Here is a 21,256-nt window from a genome sequence, read left to right as displayed (position 1 = left end):
AATCACAGAAAATAACGCTTTGTAATGTCGGACGAACCTAGGCAATACGCGGCGCCGAAGGGCGTCAGAGCAGTGCTTTTATACAGTGGCTAATACTCAGGGCTAACCGGCCGGGGCAGGTGAGGTGTCACGTGATCAGCAGTGTGTGTGTTGTCAGCGGGTGGTGCATTCTGGGTATTGTAGTTGTTGGGCTGACAACCTCCGTTGGAGACCAGTGTGGAAGGACAGGAAGTGCCTACAGCACCAGACGTGACAGTACCCTCCCCCGAAGGAGTCGGACGGGAACGAGGACGACCACGACGACGACGAGCAGGGAGCACCGGCAGGAGGACCTGGAGTCGCCACAGAGGTACCGGACAGGCGGGGGCTGCGAGACCGGGAACCCCGATGCACCGGAACCGACGAGGACAGCGAGCGCTTGGGACGCCCACGGGGTCTGGGAGCAGGCTTGCCCGGGTAACGGGCATGAAACTCAGCCAGTATAGCAGGGTCCAGCACGTCACCGGCAGCAACCCAGCAACGCTCCTCGGGGCCGTAGCCCTCCCAGTCGATCAGATACTGGAGTACGCCACCGTGCCTGCGAGAATCCAGTACCTCTTTCACCGCATACGTAGACGAGGCCTCCCCCTCCACTGCCGCGGGCGGAACGTCATCTGGAGTACCCTCAGCGAGCGGACCTGGGACAAGAGGCTTGAGAAGAGACACATGGAATGAGTTGTGTACACGGTATTGAGCTGGCAGCTCAATCTTATAGGTAACCTCGTTAACCTGGGACAACACCTTAAAGGGACCGATGTACTTAGGGACCAACTTCCTGCACTCTCCCTCAAACCTCAAGTCCCGTGTAGATAACCAAACCCGATCCCCGGGTTGGTATTGGGGGGTACTGCCTCGGTGTCTGTCAGACCTCTCCTTGTACTGGTGTAACGCATCCGAAACCTGCTGATGAGTTTCCTCCCACACCTGCTCACTCCGTTTCATCCAGTCGTCTACTGCCGGAACCTCAGTAGCCACGGCTGTCCACGGAGCTAACGGAGGTTGGAACCCCAGAATGCACTGGAAGGGAGTGAGACCAGAGGTAGAGTTAGTGAGGGAGTTTTGTGCAATTTCTGCCCATATAAGAAATTGAGACCAGTCGGAGGGATGTTTGTGACAGTAAAGTCTGAGGAATTTAACAAGCTCCTGATTGACACGCTCACACTGCCCATTGCTAGTGGGATGAAACCCTGAGGTAAGACTCACATGAACCCCTAAGTGCTCAAAGAAAGCTTTCCATACTCTAGATGTGAACTGAGGGCCTCTATCAGAAAGGATATCTTCAGGGATACCAAAGTGTCTAAAAATGTGAGAGTAGATGGCTTGAGCTGTCTGTAAAGCTGTAGGTAGTGCAGGGAAAGGAATAAACTTAACCCCCCTAGAAAACCTGTCTACAACTGTGAGAACGGTAGTGTACCCCTCGGACTCGGGCAAGTCCGTGACAAAATCTACAGCGATATGAGACCAGGGTCGCTCTGGAACGGGTAGAGGAACTAGCTTACCGGCTGGAAGGGTTTTTGGCGTTTTGCACTGAGCACATACCGAGCAAGAGACTACAAAGGTGTGTACGTCAGCTCGCATGGTCTCCCACCAATAACGAGCTGAAATTAACTGTAGAGTGCGCGTGACACCCGGATGACCTGACGTGAGAGAAGAGTGGGCCCAGCTAATGAGACGATCACGGTATTGCAAGGGAACGAAAGTTTTCTGAGGTGGACAACCCTCAGGAGGAGGTGACCGTTCAGCAGCCTGCTGAATAAGATCATCCAACTCCCAGCGAATAACTGCTATTTTAATGTCTGGGGGTAGAATACGCTCACACTCAGAGGACCGAGATGCGCTGTCAGGAGTGCAGAAGATTCGTGACAGCGCATCCGCCTTGGTGTTACGGTTACCGGGTCGGAACGAAATAGAAAAATTAAACCTGGAGAAAAACAGTGACCAGCGTGCTTGGCGGGGGTTGAGGCGTTTAGCATTACGCAAGTACTCCAGGTTCTTGTGGTCTGTGAGAACAGTGAAAGGATGAGCGGACCCCTCCAACCAGTGACGCCACTCCTCGAGAGCTAGTTTGACAGCTAACAGTTCCCTATCCCCTATGCCATAATTACGTTCTGCAGGAGACATCTTTCTAGAAAAGAAAGCTATGGGATGAAGTTTAGGTGGAGAGCCACTACGCTGTGATAACACGGCCCCCACCCCAGAGTCAGAAGCGTCCACCTCGACCACGAAGGGCAAATCGGGTTTGGGATGAGCGAGTATAGGAGCTGAAACAAACGCGGACTTAAGCCTGGAAAAAGCAGCCTCTGCTGCGGGTGACCAATTAAGCACCTTGGTGGCCCCCTTAGTCAATGCAGTAAGTGGAGCGGCAATACTGCTAAAGTTGCGTATGAACCTCCGATAAAAATTAGCAAAACCCAAAAAACGTTGGAGGTCTTTTATGGACTGCGGAACGGGCCAATTAGTGACTGCGGAAACTTTAGTATCGTCCATGAGGACGCCCTGAGGACTGATGACATAGCCGAGAAATGTGACCCGTTGGAGATGGAACTCACACTTCTCGGCTTTAGCATACAAATTGTTGTCTAGCAAACGTTTGAGTACGGCGCGGACATGACGAACGTGGGATTCTAAGTCTGGTGAATAAATCAGAATGTCATCTATAAAAAGGACTAAATGCTTGTTAATCATGTCACGAAAAATGTCGTTCATGAATGACTGGAAGACTGCCGGTGCGTTAGCTAGACCAAAACTCATTACCAAGTACTCATAGTGCCCATTGGTGGTAGTAAAGGCAGTCTTCCATTCATCCCCCTCACGGATGCGAATGAGATTATAGGCACTGCGTAAGTCGAGCTTGGTGAAATACTTAGCCTCACGTAATTGTTCTAGAGCACTAGGGATGAGAGGGAGCGGGTAGGCGAACTTCTTGGTGATATCATTCAAACCACGGTAATCAATACAAGGACGGAGACCACCATCTTTCTTCTTAACAAAAAAAAACCCCGAACCTACAGGAGACTTAGATGGGCGAATGAAACCCTGTGCAAGAGCTTCCTCTACATAAGTAGCCATAGCCTTCTCTTCGTCAAGAGTGAGGGGATATATTCTAGCCTTAGGAAGAGTGGCACCTTCAATAAGATCTATGGCACAGTCATAGGGGCGATGTGGTGGCAGCTTAGTAGCATTGGCTTTGCTAAATACCTCTAGATAATCGGAATACTCAGGGGGAACTACGGGAGAATCTACGGCTGTGGGGCTTTCAATAGAGGTGGACTGTAAGGCTATATCAGTATGGGCTAAACAATGTTCAAAACAGAAATCAGACCAAACCGTAATGTCCCCCTCAGACCAGGAAATCAGTGGGTTGTGCGTCTTGAGCCACGGCATGCCCAAAATCAACGGGTGTTCCGTGCTGGGAAGCACGAACAGAGACAGTTCCTCGTGGTGAAGAGCGCTGGCTTGGAGAGAGAGTGGTACAGTCTGGAGAGTGACAGGTCTGGAGCGCACCGATCTCCCATCAACGGCGTGGATAGAGATGGGGCGACGGAGCTCCTTAGTGGGGATGTTGTGCTCCTTCACCAACTCCAGGCTTATGAAGTTTCCCTCCGATCCGGAATCAACGAGTGCTGCAACGGGAAAAGAACCAGTAGGTGAACTTAAAATCATAGGTAGAGAGAAACTTTTAGAATCACGACATGGAGTCAAGTTACGTACCACGTTGGCGCGTGGAACCCTTTCCACGCGCTTTCCCGTCGCAGGAGGTCTCATGGATCGGGTCAGGAAACCACACTCAGCTTTGTGATGACCCTTCTCTCCACAGTAGAGACATAGATGGAGACGAATGCGGCGTTGGCGTTCGGCAGCAGACAGTCTGGACCTCTGGATGTCCATGGGCTCAGGTGTGGACTCCGGAGCAGATGTAGACCCACTGAAACCGCTGGCAGAGACGTGTGGATGGGGTACAGAAGCTCCGTGGGTGCTGGACTTGGGACGACGAGATAGCAGCTGATCCAGGCGAATTGAGAGAGCAATGAGTTGATCCAGAGTGAGTGCTTCATCTCGGCAAGCTAACTCTCTTAAAATGTCCGGGTTGAGTCCGTTTTTAAACACCGAGAGAAGCGCTGCGTCATTCCATCCACTGCCAGCAGCTAGCGTCCGAAACTCCAGAGCATACGTAGCGACTGGCTTGTGACCTTGCTTCAGAGCGAGCAGTAACTCTCCATTAGATTGCCCGTAACGCGAGTGATCAAACACAGAGCGGAAAGTGTCCAAAAAATCCGTGTAGCTAGCCACCGAAATGCTATCCCAAACAGCAGTGGCCCACTCGAGTGCTTTCCCGGAGAGACGAGAGATAATAAAGCCTATTTTGGCTTGATCAGTAGTTACGGGAGAGTTACTGAAGTAAACAGAGCACTGTAAAATAAAACCGCTGCACTTCACCGGATCACCGTCATATAACTCCGGTTTGCACACAAAAAATCCGGAGGAAGAAGCGCTGGGGTTATGAGGCCTGGTGTTAGCCATGGAGCTAGCGTTAGCAGTAGAGCTAGCGTTAGCCGAAGCTAATCCCTGTAGGTGGTCGAGGATGCTAGTTAGCTGTTGTTGCTGATTAGCTTGCTGGCTAGCTAGCTCGGTAACGGCGTGAGTCACACCAACGAGGGTTTGTTGGTGCTGACCGAGAAGTTGTCCCTGGCTAATCAACCCTGTTTTCAACTGGTCAGAGATCGCTGTCTGCTCACGTGAGGCCGCGTATTCTGTCATGGTGGGGCACAGAATACAGACACTCGCGGAACCAGTTAAGGATTTTATTAAAAACCCACAGGGTACAGAGAATGAGATTAGCAGTAGCAACAAAACACCAGTAAAGGTATACCTGGAAACGGAGAGCTTAACAGGATAGTGAGGCAGTCCAGTGGTCATACACGAAGTAAGCAGTATCAGAGGCAATCCAAAAACAGAAACGGTAAACAGTCCAATAGTCATACACGAGGCAGGCAGTATCAAAGGTGATCCGAAAAACATAAACGATAAACAGTCCAGGGTGATACACGAAGTAATCCACAGCGAAGGCAAAGGCAAAAATCGGTAGTCGAAAAACAAAAGCAAGGTCATACACAGAAAAATAATCACAGAAAATAACGCTTTGTAATGTCGGACGAACCTAGGCAATACGCGGCGCCGAAGGGCGTCAGAGCAGTGCTTTTATACAGTGGCTAATACTCAGGGCTAACCGGCCGGGGGTACGTTTCCCAAAAGCTCAGTTGCTAACTACGTTAGCAACTTACATAGTCTGGACGATGCAGCTGCGACGCAGGTGTTTCCCAAAAGCGTAGTTGGAACTATGGAGGTAACCACCTTAGTAACTTACATAGTGCGAACCTTAGTTAAGCTACTCAGGTGTTTCCCAGAACCGTAGTTCCAGCGAATGTTCGCAACTACCGTGGTTCAGCTGCGTCGTTCCAACTACAGCTCTAGACCTGTCGTTAGGAGCTTAGTTCCTGGTTATTAGTGCAGACGATGGACGGTAGGATTCAGAAAGCTGATAAATTACATTAATATTGCTGCACGAGGATTTAAGATGTCAAGTGTACCTAATTTTTTTGATGTTTGTGTTAATTACATTAATTACATTAATTGAGCCACTTTTACCAATGTGCGCCCAGGGAAAATAATAAAATTCAGTACTCAAATGTATTTTGAAAATGTAAGTTAATTGCCCATTTTTTAATGTATGTCTTTAACATTTAGCTTTTTTTGGCAAACATGAATTCAGTGTAGTGAAAAAAGTGCACTGAAGTGCTCTTTAGCTAAAATGTATTTTACAGTCTTGGAAAGATGTATGTTAATTATTCAAGCAGGCATCTCTTGAGTAAAGGTAACTTGTGCTGTGCACATTTATGAATTAGTTAATAAATATTTTTTAAACACACTGTGCTATATGCACTCTCTGAATAAGGCTATTAAACTGTCACTGGGGTAATACTCTAAAATGGCTTTAACGTAAACACCTGTACCCTAAGGACCTTTGATGGTATATTTGCATTGTTTGTACCCAGTGAAACAAATTTATCCATACAGTAGGCAAGAAGGTGTCTTTTAATAATATATTCATAACAAGAAAAAACTAAGTAAAAAGTGTCTTAAAATAAATAGAGGCATGCAATAAGCAGGTGTTTTGAATTACCTAATCATCCTCTGAAGGTAACAGGGCCAGACAGAGTGTGAATAAAGAAAATGTATCATTTAGCCAATACAACGTGTGTTTCTAGGCCTATACAAATGTTATCAATTAGTATTTGTTAAATAATATATTACAGGAAATAAGTAGAAATATGTAGGCTACATTAATATATATGTAAAAAAATACTAACATTAATTGCCATTATGAAAAAAAAACATCAAGAGAATAAAACCACGACTGGGATTCGAACTAGGTTTCCATCCGGTGTTCTGTCGAGTTTTGCAACCATGTCAAACCGTACTACCCTAGTGCATATTTAATTTTTAAATATAAAATTGCTAGAAAAAGCCCCATATTTAAACATGCTTTCGGTAGAATATTTGGAAAGCCTGAATCAAAATATCAGGAGACAGTTTAGGGTTATTAGAGGTGATTATAAACCTTATGTTTTTTATTGCTAACTTATTATTACTTTCATTATCATCAGCTGTCATTTACGCATTTGTAATACTAAATAATAATAAAAAAAAATAATGGCAAGGGGTTTCTGGTTGTTTAATGCACCCAAAAAGAACAGAATTACCATAAAAAAAACCAATAAATAAATAAAAAATGTTTCCACGCATGGGCGCTGGTGTTGAGAAGCACATCTCGATCGGTTGCACAATTCGACAGAACACCGCGCGCTGCACCGTCGTAGGCGCTCTGCTGAACCACTGAGTAACACACATTTCTCAGGTCTCATTTGAATAAGACTCATTCAGAATGGTGATTATTTTATTTTTAAAAAATTTTGCAATAGCAAATATGTGTATGTTTTTTTTAAGTAACACTGTCTGTTACAAATAATAATTAATATATAGCAATTATTGTGTACATTTTACTTGCAGTTCATTGTTATTTTATCAATAGTATTGTTGTCCGTTATGTTCTGGTGATAATTACAATATAAATAGCCTTATTATTTTTTGCATAATATTTTAAAGATTGTGAGTTTTGCACGTTTTCTGCTGGGAAAGTCTGGCCGAACACATCTGGAAACACCTTAGTTAAGACCACGGTGGTTCAAACCAACATAGTTCAGACTTCTGTGGTACCAACAAAGTACGATGGTTTCGGGAAACTGTCGTACTTCAGATGTTAGTTAGTTTAACGATGCATCGTACCACGTTAGTTTAATGCTAGGCTCCATCGTTGTACGGGAAACGCACCCCGGGGCAGGTGAGGTGTCACGTGATCAGCAGTGTGTGTGTTGTCAGCGGGTGGTGCATTCTGGGTATTGTAGTTGTTGGGCTGACAACCTCCGTTGGAGACCAGTGTGGAAGGACAGGAAGTGCCTACAGCACCAGACGTGACACTGATATACAGTATTTCCAGCCATATTCAGTGGGGAAATGTGTCACTAAACCCATCTAAATGATTCAATGGCCCAGTTTCATTACTAAACATTAGATTTATATTATTAATTAAATTATTTTTATTAAATTACAGTATCTTTGAAACACAAATATATACCTCACATTTATGCAAAAATAATGTATTTTCATGGGATGACATTATAGTAGTCAGTGTACAGCTTGAACTAGTGCATCTAAAAAAAATTAAGTGAAAAAGTAAATTAAGTAGATGTATTACACAAAGTGATCTATTTTAATCATTTATTTCTTGTGTTGTGGATGATTATGAAAATAAAAAAAAATCTCCATAAATGTTGTCAGCAGAGGGAAGCATGAAGTGCTGTAAGATTTTGTGGGAAAACAAAACTGCACTGACTTTAGACACAGTGGATCAACACCAGCAGATGACATGTCTCTCCAAACCATGTCTCTCCAATCAAGGGATCAGAGTCTGGAGAAAGAGTGGAGAGACACACAGTCCAAACTGCTCGAGGTCTAGTTTGAAGTTTCCACCAATCAGTGATGGTTTGGAGAGACATGTCATCTGCTGGAGTAATAAAAGCTTAAAATAGTTCACTGTGTGTAATACATCTACATATATTTTAAACTGAATTATTGAAATTAATCATTTTTTCGATTATATAACATTTTCTCTCGCTCATCACACATTAACAACAATGAAATTCTGCATCGACAATTTTTATAGTCTACGTTGTCACTGACTAATCGTTGCAGCCCTAAACCACATGCAACACTTGGCAGGGGCTAGATTGGCATTGGTGGTGGCAGGGACTAGAATTACAACAGTTACAATATGGCAGTGGCAAACTCTATTCTCTCAAATTATCTCTTAGCATCCATCATTTAAACCTTAAACAAACAGATACATCCAAAGTTTATTCTTATTCACTTATTCGCTTAGTCTTATTCTTATGATTACCTGGAGGTTTTGTACAGATTATTCAGTTTATAAAGAATGGCAATCAGAGCTCACTTCATTTTACTCAGCAATTATGCACTGTTCTGGCAAGATGCCCCCCCACCCCCCTCCCCCCCCTTCTTAAAGGACCATACATAGCCTTACTTTTAGAAATGATTAAGCCAATTATTTCATCATCTTTAGCTATTTAACTTGGTAAACACATTTGAACAGTAGGATAATTATGATTGCTTATTAATGTTTTGAGTTTTGTCAATGCAATCCATTTGATCGCATTGTTGTCCTGGAGATACTACAGAGATATTACAGAGATCTACTTTCTGATTTTTCTTTTCTCTGGTTTCAACTATTACATCATTGCCAAATTTGATTATTGTCAAACAAATTATTCATTAATATAAAAAGTTTATACTTTGTTTGTAGTTTATACTTGCTTTTCAGTCCTGAAACATTAAGTCTTCCATGAATATCTACGGCTGGTTAAATTTTACCTCAGGTTCACTGTACTAAATATCTTGGTATACTCATTGATAGTAAATCATACTGGAAAGAACATATTTCAACAATTTGCAATACTATAGCAAAAAATATTGGTGTAATCTGAAGAACAAGATCTATACTGCTGAAGAACATGATCTATACTGCCACAAAAAAATTGCAGTATTATACATTTATTTATCTTTACCTCTCTTGCTATAACATTGTTTGGACTTGTACCAGAGATGGTCACTCGAGTTGCACTCGAGTCACACACACAGAGACTTTAGACTCGACTCGGACTCGTGCCCAAGAGACTTGACTTGGACTCATGATTTTAGACTTGTGAACAGCATTATGTTTTCTATTTTTGAAACTTTGAAATGTGGGCTGAGCTTTCTTCCTGTTTGTCATAGTAACTAGATTACTAGTGCCTCATGCACTAGTCTTAGTCTGACTCTCAGATGATGGTAATGGTGACCGGCATACCTTTTTGTAAAAACATTTGGTTGTAAGAATTTCAAACTAGATGTCACTAACAGAAGAAGTATGATAATTATGATAAAAGAGCTAAAAGACTTGAATCAGTATTTATAAGCAATACTGACGAGATGAATTCAGGGATGAACTCGGTTGCCTCCATATGGCGAACAGTGACAATTTGTATTCGCAAAAAATGACAGACCTGAATGAGGATTATTCATTTCCATTCAATGAAACTGATGAGGAAGAGTTTGAACATACTATCAAGGACTGTGTGGTTGAGCATGCAAATAGACAGTATAGCAAGTGTGACAGTTTGAATTTGAACACTATTGACCATATGGAACATAAAATATATGAGTTTGGAAATGATATTGACCCAGAAAACAACTTCTACAATAACATCAATAACTCATGTGAGTATTACACAGATGAACAGTTCAATAGTAAGGTCAATATGGAAGGTGCTTTTTCCATAATACACTTCAATAGCAGAAGCCTTAACAAATTTTTTTCAAAAATTAAGGAGTATTTGAATAAATTTAATAAGTTCACTATCATTGCAGTATCTGAGACTTGGCTTGAACATAATAAAGAGTATGATGTTGGGCTGGAGGGATATGAGCTATTTACAGTAAACAGGGTTAATAAAGTAGGAGGAGGGGTTGCCATCTATGTTGATACAGCTTTGCAATGCAATATGGTTACAGGGATGTCATATGCAATAGACAATATAATGGAGTGCATAACCATAGAAATTAACATAGAAAAATCTAAAAATATATTAATCAGTTGTGTATATAGAACACCAGGAACCTGTCTTGACATATTCAAAGATAAATTAGAGGACATACTGGACCAGTTAAATAAAGTTCAAATTATATGTGGGGATTTTAACATTGATTTATTAAATCCAAATGGGCATAAAAAGACAACAGACTTTATGAATTCATTGTATAGCAACAGTCTATTCCCTGAAATCATAAAACCATCCAGAATAACTACAGACACTGCAACACTGATTGACAACATATGGACAAACAAAATAGAAGCTAGAATAATTGGTGGACTGCTCATAATAGACATCAGTGATCACCTTCCAGTCTTTGCAGTATTTCAAAACATGTTTATGGTTAAAAAAGAAAATAGGTCAAATACATTTAAATTAGTAAGACATAGAACACCAGAAACTTTAGCAGCTCTCAGGGTGGACTTAATGAAACAAGCCTGGACAGACATATATAAAAATAATGATCCAAATAAGGCATATGGGGTTTTTCTGTCCATACTAACAGGGTTATACGAAAAAAATTGTCCTTTAAGAAAACACAAAATAAGAAACAAATATGAGGGCAAGCCATGGATAACAAAGGGGATTGCAAATGCATGTAAAAAGAAAAATATATTATATAAAAGATTTATAAAACAAAGAACAAATGAAGCAGAATACAAATATAAGAGGTACAAAAACAAATTAATAAGTATTATGAGATTTAGTAAGAAGGATTACTATCAGAAAGTATTAGAGCAGTGTAGGAGCAACATGCAAGGAATATGGAAAGTTCTTAATAGCATAATTAGAAAAGGTTCTGGGAAAACAAGCAACCCTAATTACTTTGTAAAAGGAAACCATATAATTATAAATAAAGCAGAAGATATCTCTAATGGATTTAATGATTATTTTGTTAACATAGGATATAACTTAGCAAAGGAGATTGTGGAGCCTAGAAACAAGGATGGGATAGAATATGATATTATTACTAAAAACCCTCACTCCATTTTTTAAGGGGCACTGATGAAAAAGAAATACTTGAAATTGTAAACAAATGTAAAAATAAAACATCTGCTGACTACAATAACATTGATATGTCACTGGTGAAAAATATAATAGAATGCATAGTGAAACCTTTTACACATATTTGCAATCAGTCCCTTCAAACAGGCATATTTCCTAACAAAATGAAAACAGCTAAAGTTATTCCTATCTATAAATGTGGAGACAGACATAAATTCTCTAATTATAGACCAATTTCTCTTCTATCCCAGTTTTCAAAAATTTTAGAAAAACTATTTGTCCACAGGCTTGAACACTTTATAGAAAAGCATAATCTATTGAGTGATCATCAATATGGTTTTAGAGAACATAGGTCCACCTCGATGGCAGTGATGCAATTAGTAGAAGAAATAGCTACAGCAATAGATAAGAAGGAATATACTGTTGGAGTATTTATAGACCTAAAAAAGGCATTTGACACTATTGATCATGATATATTGTTAAAGAAACTGGAAAGATATGGAGTGAGAGGTGTAGCATATTCATGGCTTAAAAGTTATCTAGGAAATAGATACCAATATGTGCAAATAGGCAATAGTAAATCGGATTTATTGAAGGTCACTTGTGGGATTCCTCAAGGTTCAGTGTTAGGACCCAAATTGTTCACATTGTATGTAAATGACATTTGTAAAGTATCAAAACTATTAAAAATTGTATTATTTGCTGATGATATAAACTTATATTGTTCTGGGGAGAAATTGGAATGGCTTCTGAATACAGTCGAAAGAGAATTGAGTACTTTAAAGAGATGGTTTGATATCAATAAGCTATCGTTGAATTTAGGTAAAACAAAGTTTATAATATTTGGTAACAGAAAAATCAGAAATGAAGCTAAACTTAGGATAGATGATGTTGAAATTGAAAGAGTATATGAAAATAAATTTCTGGGTGTGATAATTGATCATAAATTATGTTGGAAACCACATATTAATAATGTAAAAACTAAAATCTCTAAAACCATTGCAATACTGTATAAAACCAAACATATTTTGAATCAAAAATCATTATTTATACTGTACTGTTCTTTCATAGTTCCATACATGACCTATTGTGTGGAAGTATGGGGAAACGTATATAAAACTAACACGCATCAAATTTTCATGCTACAGAAAAAAGCAATACGAATTATTAACCAAGCAGACTTCTATGAATCAACAAACAAATTATTTATTAATTTATGGGCTCTAAAATTCACTGATCTAGTTGACTTACACATTGCACAGATAATGTATAGAGTGCAAAACAATTCGCTTCCTGACTGTATTCAGAAGCTATTTGAATTGAGAGAGAATAAGTATGAGCTGAGAGCAACAAGTATGTTTAAAAAAATAAGAGCAAGAACAAATATAAACAATAGATGTGTATCAGTCAGGGGGGTCACTTTGTGGAATGGTTTTAACAATGAATTGAAAATGTGTAGTTCACTCAGCAAATTTAAAAAAACTTACAAGAGAAAAGTAGTAAACTCTTATAAACATGAACAGTGATTACATATGGAATGTGTGGCATTTTTTTTTTTTTTGACTCATTTTGTGTTTTTGATTTGCAAAATAATGGAATATAGAATGTGAGATAATGTAAAAAGGATAGGCAAAAATAAGCCAAAGCTTCAGCCTATACCTTTTCGGTTCATATTTGTGTTGTTGATATGCTTATTAACAGAAAACTTTTCTGTTTATGTGTATGTATATGTGTTTTCAACCGAAATAAACATGACTAAAAAAGTACAGACTACAAAGTCTGCAGTGTCAACTTCAAGGATGCTAGTTTCACCAAAATGTTTGTGCTCTTTCTGCAGACTGAAAAACAGCGAAATTACAGAGAAAGGCTGTGCTGCTTTATCATCCGCTCTTGACTCAAATCCTTCACACCTAATCGAACTGGATCTAAGTGGGAATAAACTGGGAAATTTAGGAGTGGAGCACCTCTCTCATCTACTAAAGAAACCAGAATGCAAAATTGAACAACTGAGGTTAGTGTTATACTTAATCTAAAACAGATCAACTAAATTGTGAAATTAATTATATTTTTTTCTCTTTCCAGTCTTTCATTTTGCAGTATAGAAATGGAAGGATATGCTGCTCTTGGTTCGGCTTTAAAATTCAACTCTTCATCACACCTGAAAGAACTGGATCTCAGAGGAAATGATCCTGGAGCCGCTGGAAATTATCCTGCAGAAAGAAAAGGACTAGATCTACTTAATGATTTACAAATGGATTCAAAATTCAGCCTGAATAAACTAAGGTAAATATGTTTATAAATACTGTGGGGAATTCAATATTGTACATACGTATAAATATGTCTCCTGCACTTGAATTTATGTTGTATTTATAATGTATGTGAAGTGTATATACAGGTGCTGGTCAACGAATTAGAATAATTTGAAATAGTGCAATCATGAAATTCTTTGAATGCATTTTTTGTGCAGAAAGCAAATCAGGTGTTCACCGCACCTGTCCTACTCGTTAGACTAATCACAGAACTCGTTACCTGGAAAAAAATTTGCTCAGCTGAGCTTTCCAAAAGGCCCATTTAGGCCATTTAACTGTGACACTGTTGTTTTATTGAATTAGAATAATGGAGAAACCGTTTCATTGAATTAGAATAATTTTTATTATAATTACAATCATCACTTTCTCAGTATTTTGTGGCTGCCCCCTTGGCTTGTATGACTGCCTGAAGTCTCCGCGGCATCGATTTGACCAGCTTGTCGCAAGTTTCCGCACTCACAGCTTCCCAGGCAGTGGCGATGTTCTGCTTCAGTTGGTCCAGCGTAGTAGGCTTTCTGTCGCGAATTTTCCGCTTGACGATGGCCCAAAGGTTTTCAATGACATTGAGGTCAGGCGAGTTGGCCGGCCATGCCAAAACTTCAAGCTGTTTTTTAGTGAACCAATCTTTGGTCGACTTTGCCGCATGAGCCGGTGCAAGATCCTGTTGAAATATGAAGTCTTCTTCGCCGAACTGTTCCTCAACAGTCGGAATCAGGAACGTTTCCAGAACATCTTGATATACGGCAGCATTGACAGTCTTCTTGAGGAAGCAGAGTTTCCCTACACCTCGAGCGGACATGCATCCCCAGACCATAACGCTCTGGGGAAACTTGACGGATCTTTTCACGCACTCGTGGTTGTAGGTTTCGCCACCACGACGCCAGACACGAGGACCTTGGTCACCGAAGGAGATGCAGAAGCGTGATTCGTCACTGAAGACCACTTTCTGCCAGTCTTCAGCAGTCCACTCGCCGTGTTCTTTGGCCCACTTCAGCCGTTTCTCCATTTGTTTCTTGTTCAGCATCGGTTTTACTGCTGGAACACGAGATTTGAAGCCGAGTTTGCGCAGACGACGGTAAGTGGTTGATCTGGAGACGTCAGCGCCGGTCTGCTTGTTCCACAAGTCGGTGAGCTCGGAAGTGGACTTGAACCGGTTGCTGACTGCGATCTTTCTCAGCTGCTTGTTGTCGCGAGCAGAAGTTTTTCGGACGCCGGAACGGTTGGTGCGCTTGCTGCAGTTTTTCTTGAGAGCTTTGCAGACGGAAGACTGGCTGATGCCGAGCTGCTCAGCAATTTTAGTTTGGGTCAAGCCTTGTTGGCGAAGGGCTTGAATTTGAGCCACTATTCCGGTTGAGAGGTCGCGCTGCTTACCCATGATTGATTTTACAACTTAGAAATTCTACTCAACCCTGACTTTATACTGCACAGTGAACACTCTTCACAGAAAACAAAAATTCGAGCATTTATTCTAATTCAATGAAACGGTTTCTCCATTATTCTAATTCAATAAAACAACAGTGTCACAGTTAAATGGCCTAAATGGGCCTTTTGGAAAGCTCAGCTGAGCAAATTTTTTTCCAGGTAACGAGTTCTGTGATTAGTCTAACGAGTAGGACAGGTGCGGTGAACACCTGATTTGCTTTCTGCACAAAAAATGCATTCAAAGAATTTCATGATTGCAATATTTCAAATTATTCTAATTCGTTGACCAGCACCTGTATAGTGTATTTGTGGACAAAACTATCTCTTAATACCACCTCAGTTCACACATCAGGATTTCTCTCAAAGTACTGACTACAACTCTATGGGATAAACAATCCAAGTTTCCAAGACTCCAAGTCTTTTACGATAAACAGTTTGTGGCCATCTCCTCAGAATCCTCATAAATAATTTCTGCACTGATGTTAACATATTGATAACATCCCCTGCAATACACTCTAAAACTGCATGGCAACATTTCATCACATCTCTGACTTGAATGCTTCTTTAGTGTTTGGACAATGTGGACTAATTTATTAATGTTATGTTAAGGTTAAAAGGTTTAAATTAGTTCCTCATTTCATCTCCTGAGGAGCGAATAAATAAATGAATGAATGAATGATAATATTGAACGGTATAGACAACAAAAATCTCTGTAACTAGTCAGTAACAGATGCTGAAAATACTGTACATCTCTTAGAACTCTAAGACATTTTTTATAAATTAATGTAAATTTATTTGCCAAAATATTACAAAAACTATATAAACGACACTCACATATGCCAGAGGTTAAGTATAGGAGATTCTAAACTAATTAAAACGATATTCAACTGAGTAACTACTGCACATTTTTACAGTAATTGCTGAAATACGTTGCTCTGTAATAAAAATAATACATACTAGCCCTGCTCAAATTACTGTAATGAGATGCAAATGTTACAGAATTTACATAATTGACCATATTTTAATCAACGTTAAATCATACTTGTTTTCTGAGCTCAATTAATGGCTATTGTTTGATAACAGAGGGATGCATTGTGCTGGTTAGACTAGTTATTGATCTCAGAACAGTTACTGTGCTGGTTAGATAGAGTACGTTCTGCTGTTTGATATGAGATGTGTATGATGTCTGTATGTAACTCTAGTCTTCAGTTATTCATTAACATTAATAAAATTAGTGACCACAACAGTGACCACAACTGTAGTGCCGGGTCAAAGGGCAGCAAGAAAGGCGATTAATTATCAATGATTTATTTTTTGTGTTATTTTTCTGTAATCAATTCTGTGAATGAATCAAAATAAATGTGTTAATTTGACAGCCCTAGTTTAGATGCCATTTTAGTTGTGGGTTCAGTTAACCACACCTTGCAGTACATACGTCAAGCACACTTGAAGCACAAGGAGTTTAATTTAAGCAATCAACCAAATTGCTGTCCAACTCACTCGTAGGGGCCTATCGTACACCCTGCACAAGGTGTGTAGCGGGACGCGTTGCCATCGCACACCCCGTCAACAGTCTATTTTTACGCCTTGTGCACATGTCCTTAAAATAGCAATGGCCTTTTGGAATATATTAACTCGAATGGGCGTGGTGGTCTGGAAATGATGTGTTCAGGTAAATTTCTGGCGTGTTTCTATCTTGGAGGCGAAAAAAAAGCATTGCGTGACTGATCCCCCAAAACCACGTTTAAATTCAACTGTCAGTCTCGCCCTCAGGACTGAATCATGATCACCCTGCGCTCCCCATTCACTATACCACACACCATCACTTCCTTACCACAGAAAAATAAACCTCACCCAGATCCTTCAGCAATCAACTATAAAAATAAAATATACTTAAAAATCTGCACAGTAACTATAAATTACTATTAGATATATTTATTTCTATTTCTATTTATGTTTAGTACACAGACTTAATAACTGTAGCTTAATATAGCAGATATAAGCATTCTGCTGTTTAAAAAAATTATCAGATGCTTACTCTCACTCAAATGCTGAAGTTTTTGAAATGGAAAATTAAAAGGGAAAAGCACTTTAACTGAACATAAATTTCTTTTTTTTCACTTAGCTATTATTTAACTAAGATTATTTTTTTTTATATCTGAAAAATAAAGCATGTTGTCACCCTGGTGTCTGGTGCTGCCCGTCAATTATATATAACTTAAAACATTTGAAATACACAGAAATATAAAGCTATATTTTAGACTTTGTTTCTTATAACCAGGGCAAGTTTATTAAAATATTAAATATATTAATTCATTAACTAAAACCTAAAATGTCGCAGGCACGTGTAGGAGCTTGACAGCACGCGCAGTGCAGGATTACCTCTGTTTTCTTTAAAAAAAAAAACGCTTTAATAAATAAGGTCGGACAAGTGTAGTAAAATTCATGTTATTAAACTCATATTTACTGATTTTTAATCAAGAGAAATCAGGCAAATGTGCCGCAACTCTGTCTTTCTCTCTCTCTCTCTCTCTCTCTCTCTCTCACTCTCTTTCGCAGCGCAGAGCTGAATTCAGAGCGAGGCTATAAATAATATAAAACTCAGTTCAGTTAAATAAATTGATGAAAAGATGAGTGTGGACCTGTACAGTTAATCAAATATTGTCAAATATAAAGGATAGGTTGAGGTTTTGGTGAGCTGTTTCAATGATTTGAAATTGAACCGAAACTGAAACTTTTATCAGAAAGCCTGTGATTGTTTTAAAATTTTTTTTAATGAGTTTATATGTTATTATTTTTTTATTAATTTGATTTATTATTATTATTATGTTATTGATTAAATTAGTTAAATTCTTTACTTTTTATGTCAATTTGTATGCTCTTTTTAAAATGTCCTATTTTTACTTTTTTTTCGCATATATTGTATTCATCTAGAGTAAATGTCAATTTTTATTTCAAATTTTAAAAATATTTTTTAGCCCTTTTAAACTGTAATTGCTCAGCAGCATTGTAAATGAGGGTCCCCCTCCAGTGTAAATAATCGATTGCTTGATTAATATTCAGTGTTGCAAACCCAGTTTTTATATAAACAAGAAACAGAATAAAGAATAAAATAATGTTACTCTTTTCTAATATGAGCTGCTGGTGTATCTTCACAGCGTGACGCGCAGTCTCCTATGCACTCTTAAAATAGAAATGAACAAAAGTCAGAGCGCATCTGTGTCTTAAATTACTGAGTAATTCAGTTTAGAATGTGAAATGCACATATTATATAGATGTATTACACACAGAGTGATCTATCTGCTGAATTACTGAAATAAAGTAAAGTTTCAACTTCAAACTAGACCTCGAGCACTTTTCACATTTTTCCTCCGTGATACTGTTATATTATAAATAAATAAATAATAATATGATGTATATTAAGGGTTATGTAAATAACTATTGATTACTAATAACTAAAACTATTTATTTATACATAGCAAACTATGATTAGGCTGTGCCAATATTGTATTCTAATCCATTTTAGTTCATTTTGGTTACTACTAGGGATGCAACGGTACAGTGTGGCCACGGTTTGGTTTGTATCGCGGTTCTTGGGCCACGGTATCGGTTCGATTTAGATATATAAATATTAGACCTTAGATTCTCTGCCTGAACCCAACCCGACTCGGGTCTGGCTCCAGGAAATAGTCTGTGACATAGGCATCTGTTTTTTAATGCTATTTTTATTTTATATAAAGCTCTGGTGTGATAATCACAATATAACCAAGTAACCAAGTATTATCATTAACGAAAACGAATGAAATAATGAAAAATGAAAGTAAAAAACATTTTTGTTAACTGAAACTAATAAAAACGGTAATTAAAAGAAAAAAGGTAACTAACTGGAACTGTATTGAGAGTTTATAAAACTAACTAAAACTAACTGAAATTACTGATAGAATACCCTTCGTTTTTGTGTTTGTTAATTTAATTATAAGCGATGTTTCCACTCCAGCAGTTTTACAGCGTGTTGTGCCAAATCTGCTCTTGAAGCGGAGCCGGATTCTGCGGGGAGTCGGATTCGGCATAACAGCGGTAGCGCGTGGCGTCTCGCGGTCCGTGACTCTAGTTCATATTTATAACGCTCACGCTAGCCGCTAAATAATGACAGAAAACACTGATTAAGCTGCAGAATGGTATTAGAATATGAGCGCGAGGGAGCATGTGTTCTGTAGTAAAACAGGAGATACAGTACCTGTTGTGAATAGCTCATACACCAGATCACCCCACGCGGAGGAAAATTAAATTAAAAATATTATAACCTTAAGTATCAAATCAAATCAAAATTCACCAGTAAAAATATTATAATAACGCAGCTGTGGGGCTCACGCACACACCAGTTCTCCACTTGTTCGCGTTTGACGTGTTGCAGTGTTTATAAACATCATTCTGAACAGATTTTGCTCTTTCAAACGGCCCGAAAACAGCCAGTTTATTGTGGTGGGGAGAAGGAGGAGCACTCACTTCAGCCACCAAACGCCAAGCCCCCACCATCCCCCCCCCCCAACAGCATGCGCTCAGCAGCCCCTCATCCCTGGCCACCGAAATACCGCGGTCCATCCAAACAGGCCGAACCAAACGGTTAGAAAAAAAGATAACTGTAGCATCCCTAGTTACTATTATTACTTGTTTGGTTAGTTAACTTATCATATCTTGGGATATGTAGGGGTGTTCCTAATATGTGAATATACAGCCTGTGTGTAACTGCGTTAACCTTTTTCCACACCTCTTTCACACCTCCGACAGACTAATGCTGCAAATACACATACCACATTTTAACACAATTGCAAAATACCAGTGATAACTCTTGCTTTATGAATTTTTGTACATGTGTGAACTTTTTTCCCCATCTCTACAGACTGCTAAAAGATTCTGCTGCAGAGGAGGCCTGTGTTTTTATGACTGGAGTTTTAGGAACAAACCCTATACCTCTGACTAAGCTGGATCTGAGTGGGAAAATACAAGAAGACTCGGAAATGAAGCAGTTCTCTATTCTACTTCAAGATTTACACTTCAGACCTAAGGAACTTAAGTATGTAACTTAACAGATTTTATTGTGTTATTTTTAGATAAATACAATGTTTGTTGAAATGATATTTTCTCCACTATTACTTTTTGTAGGCTGAAAAAAAGCAACATTACAGAGAAAGGCTGTAATGATCTGGCAGTGGCTCTTTGTTTAAATCCTTCACACCTGATTGAGCTGGACCTGAGTGAAAATAATCTAGGAAACTCTGGAGTGAACCAACTTTGTCTACTTCTGAGCAAAGAGAGATGTAATCTTCAGAAACTAGAGTGAGTTTCATGTTTAAAAATATGTACCCGGGAGGACTAACCTAATATAAAAGGCCCAGAAGTGTGCTTGAACATTTATTGACAGCAAGCAAATAATAGCCTCAATAATAACTTTGTATTTTTAATTTAGAGATTTTTTATATTTACATTTTCATTAAAAGTGTTAATTAAAGTGGCACTTTTTAAATAAATCAGAATTTTTTACTAGGTATTAAAATATTTTAAAATTAATTTTATTAGTTTTTAATGGTTATGCTTTTTTTGTCACTGGGCATTTATTTTAACTTATTTTTTTTTATCTTTGTAAGCATGACAGTTTTTGTAACATATTAGTTGTATATAGTTAATTTAATTTAATCACAACAAAGTACAAAGTCTGTAGTATAATTGTTATATGTTCTTTTTAGTCTTTCATACTGTAACATATCAGAGGAAGGATATGGTGCTCTGGCCTCAGCTTTACGCTCAAACACAAAACTGATTGAGCTTGATCTCAGAGGAAACCATCCTGGAGACAGAGGAGTGGAGCAATTCTACAACCAACCAAATAAATCATATCTTAAATTGAGGTGAGCAATTCAAAATATTATATGTATAATTCCATATTGACCCTGCAAACAATCTGTTAATTCTCCTTCTTCTTCAAGATAATAAATAGAGAATTTATCATAAGTGTTATGTTAGTAAGCAACATACAGATTAATCTTAATAGTGTTTTATGGATTTATTTTCTGCTATTAGCTAAAATATATCTTGCTCTTTTTTTTAAATCACAATAATTCAAATAATTAAGTACTCATACAAACACATACACTATACACATAAATACATATAATTACATACAGTATTATCTCTGAGGGCAAACAACAGACCCATTTC

At 38.8% G+C, this 21,256-nt stretch overlaps 2 protein-coding genes across 2 annotated transcripts in view; both read left to right on the top strand.

Moving 5' to 3' along the window:
* LOC111192008 (ribonuclease inhibitor-like) overlaps positions 1–20,127 on the top strand; it is a 29,640-nt gene extending 9,513 nt beyond the window's left edge. The window contains exons 9-11 of the mRNA XM_049475741.1: positions 13,147–13,320; positions 13,392–13,592; positions 19,941–20,127. Coding sequence (XP_049331698.1) covers positions 13,147–13,320; positions 13,392–13,592; positions 19,941–20,127 — 562 coding nt within the window. The remainder of the gene's footprint in view (positions 1–13,146; positions 13,321–13,391; positions 13,593–19,940) is intronic.
* An 87-nt stretch (positions 20,128–20,214) lies between these two features.
* LOC111192012 (ribonuclease inhibitor-like) overlaps positions 20,215–21,256 on the top strand; it is a 30,119-nt gene continuing 29,077 nt past the window's right edge. Inside the window, exons 1-2 of the mRNA XM_049475740.1 lie at positions 20,215–20,377; positions 20,785–20,946. The gene's annotated coding sequence lies outside the window, so the exon portion shown is untranslated. The remainder of the gene's footprint in view (positions 20,378–20,784; positions 20,947–21,256) is intronic.

This window comes from Astyanax mexicanus, chromosome 3, assembly GCF_023375975.1.
Source record: "Astyanax mexicanus isolate ESR-SI-001 chromosome 3, AstMex3_surface, whole genome shotgun sequence".
Classification (NCBI taxonomy): domain Eukaryota; kingdom Metazoa; phylum Chordata; class Actinopteri; order Characiformes; family Acestrorhamphidae; genus Astyanax; species Astyanax mexicanus.
Note: the sequence above shows the minus strand (reverse complement) of the source record. Positions and strands in the feature narration are given on the sequence as shown.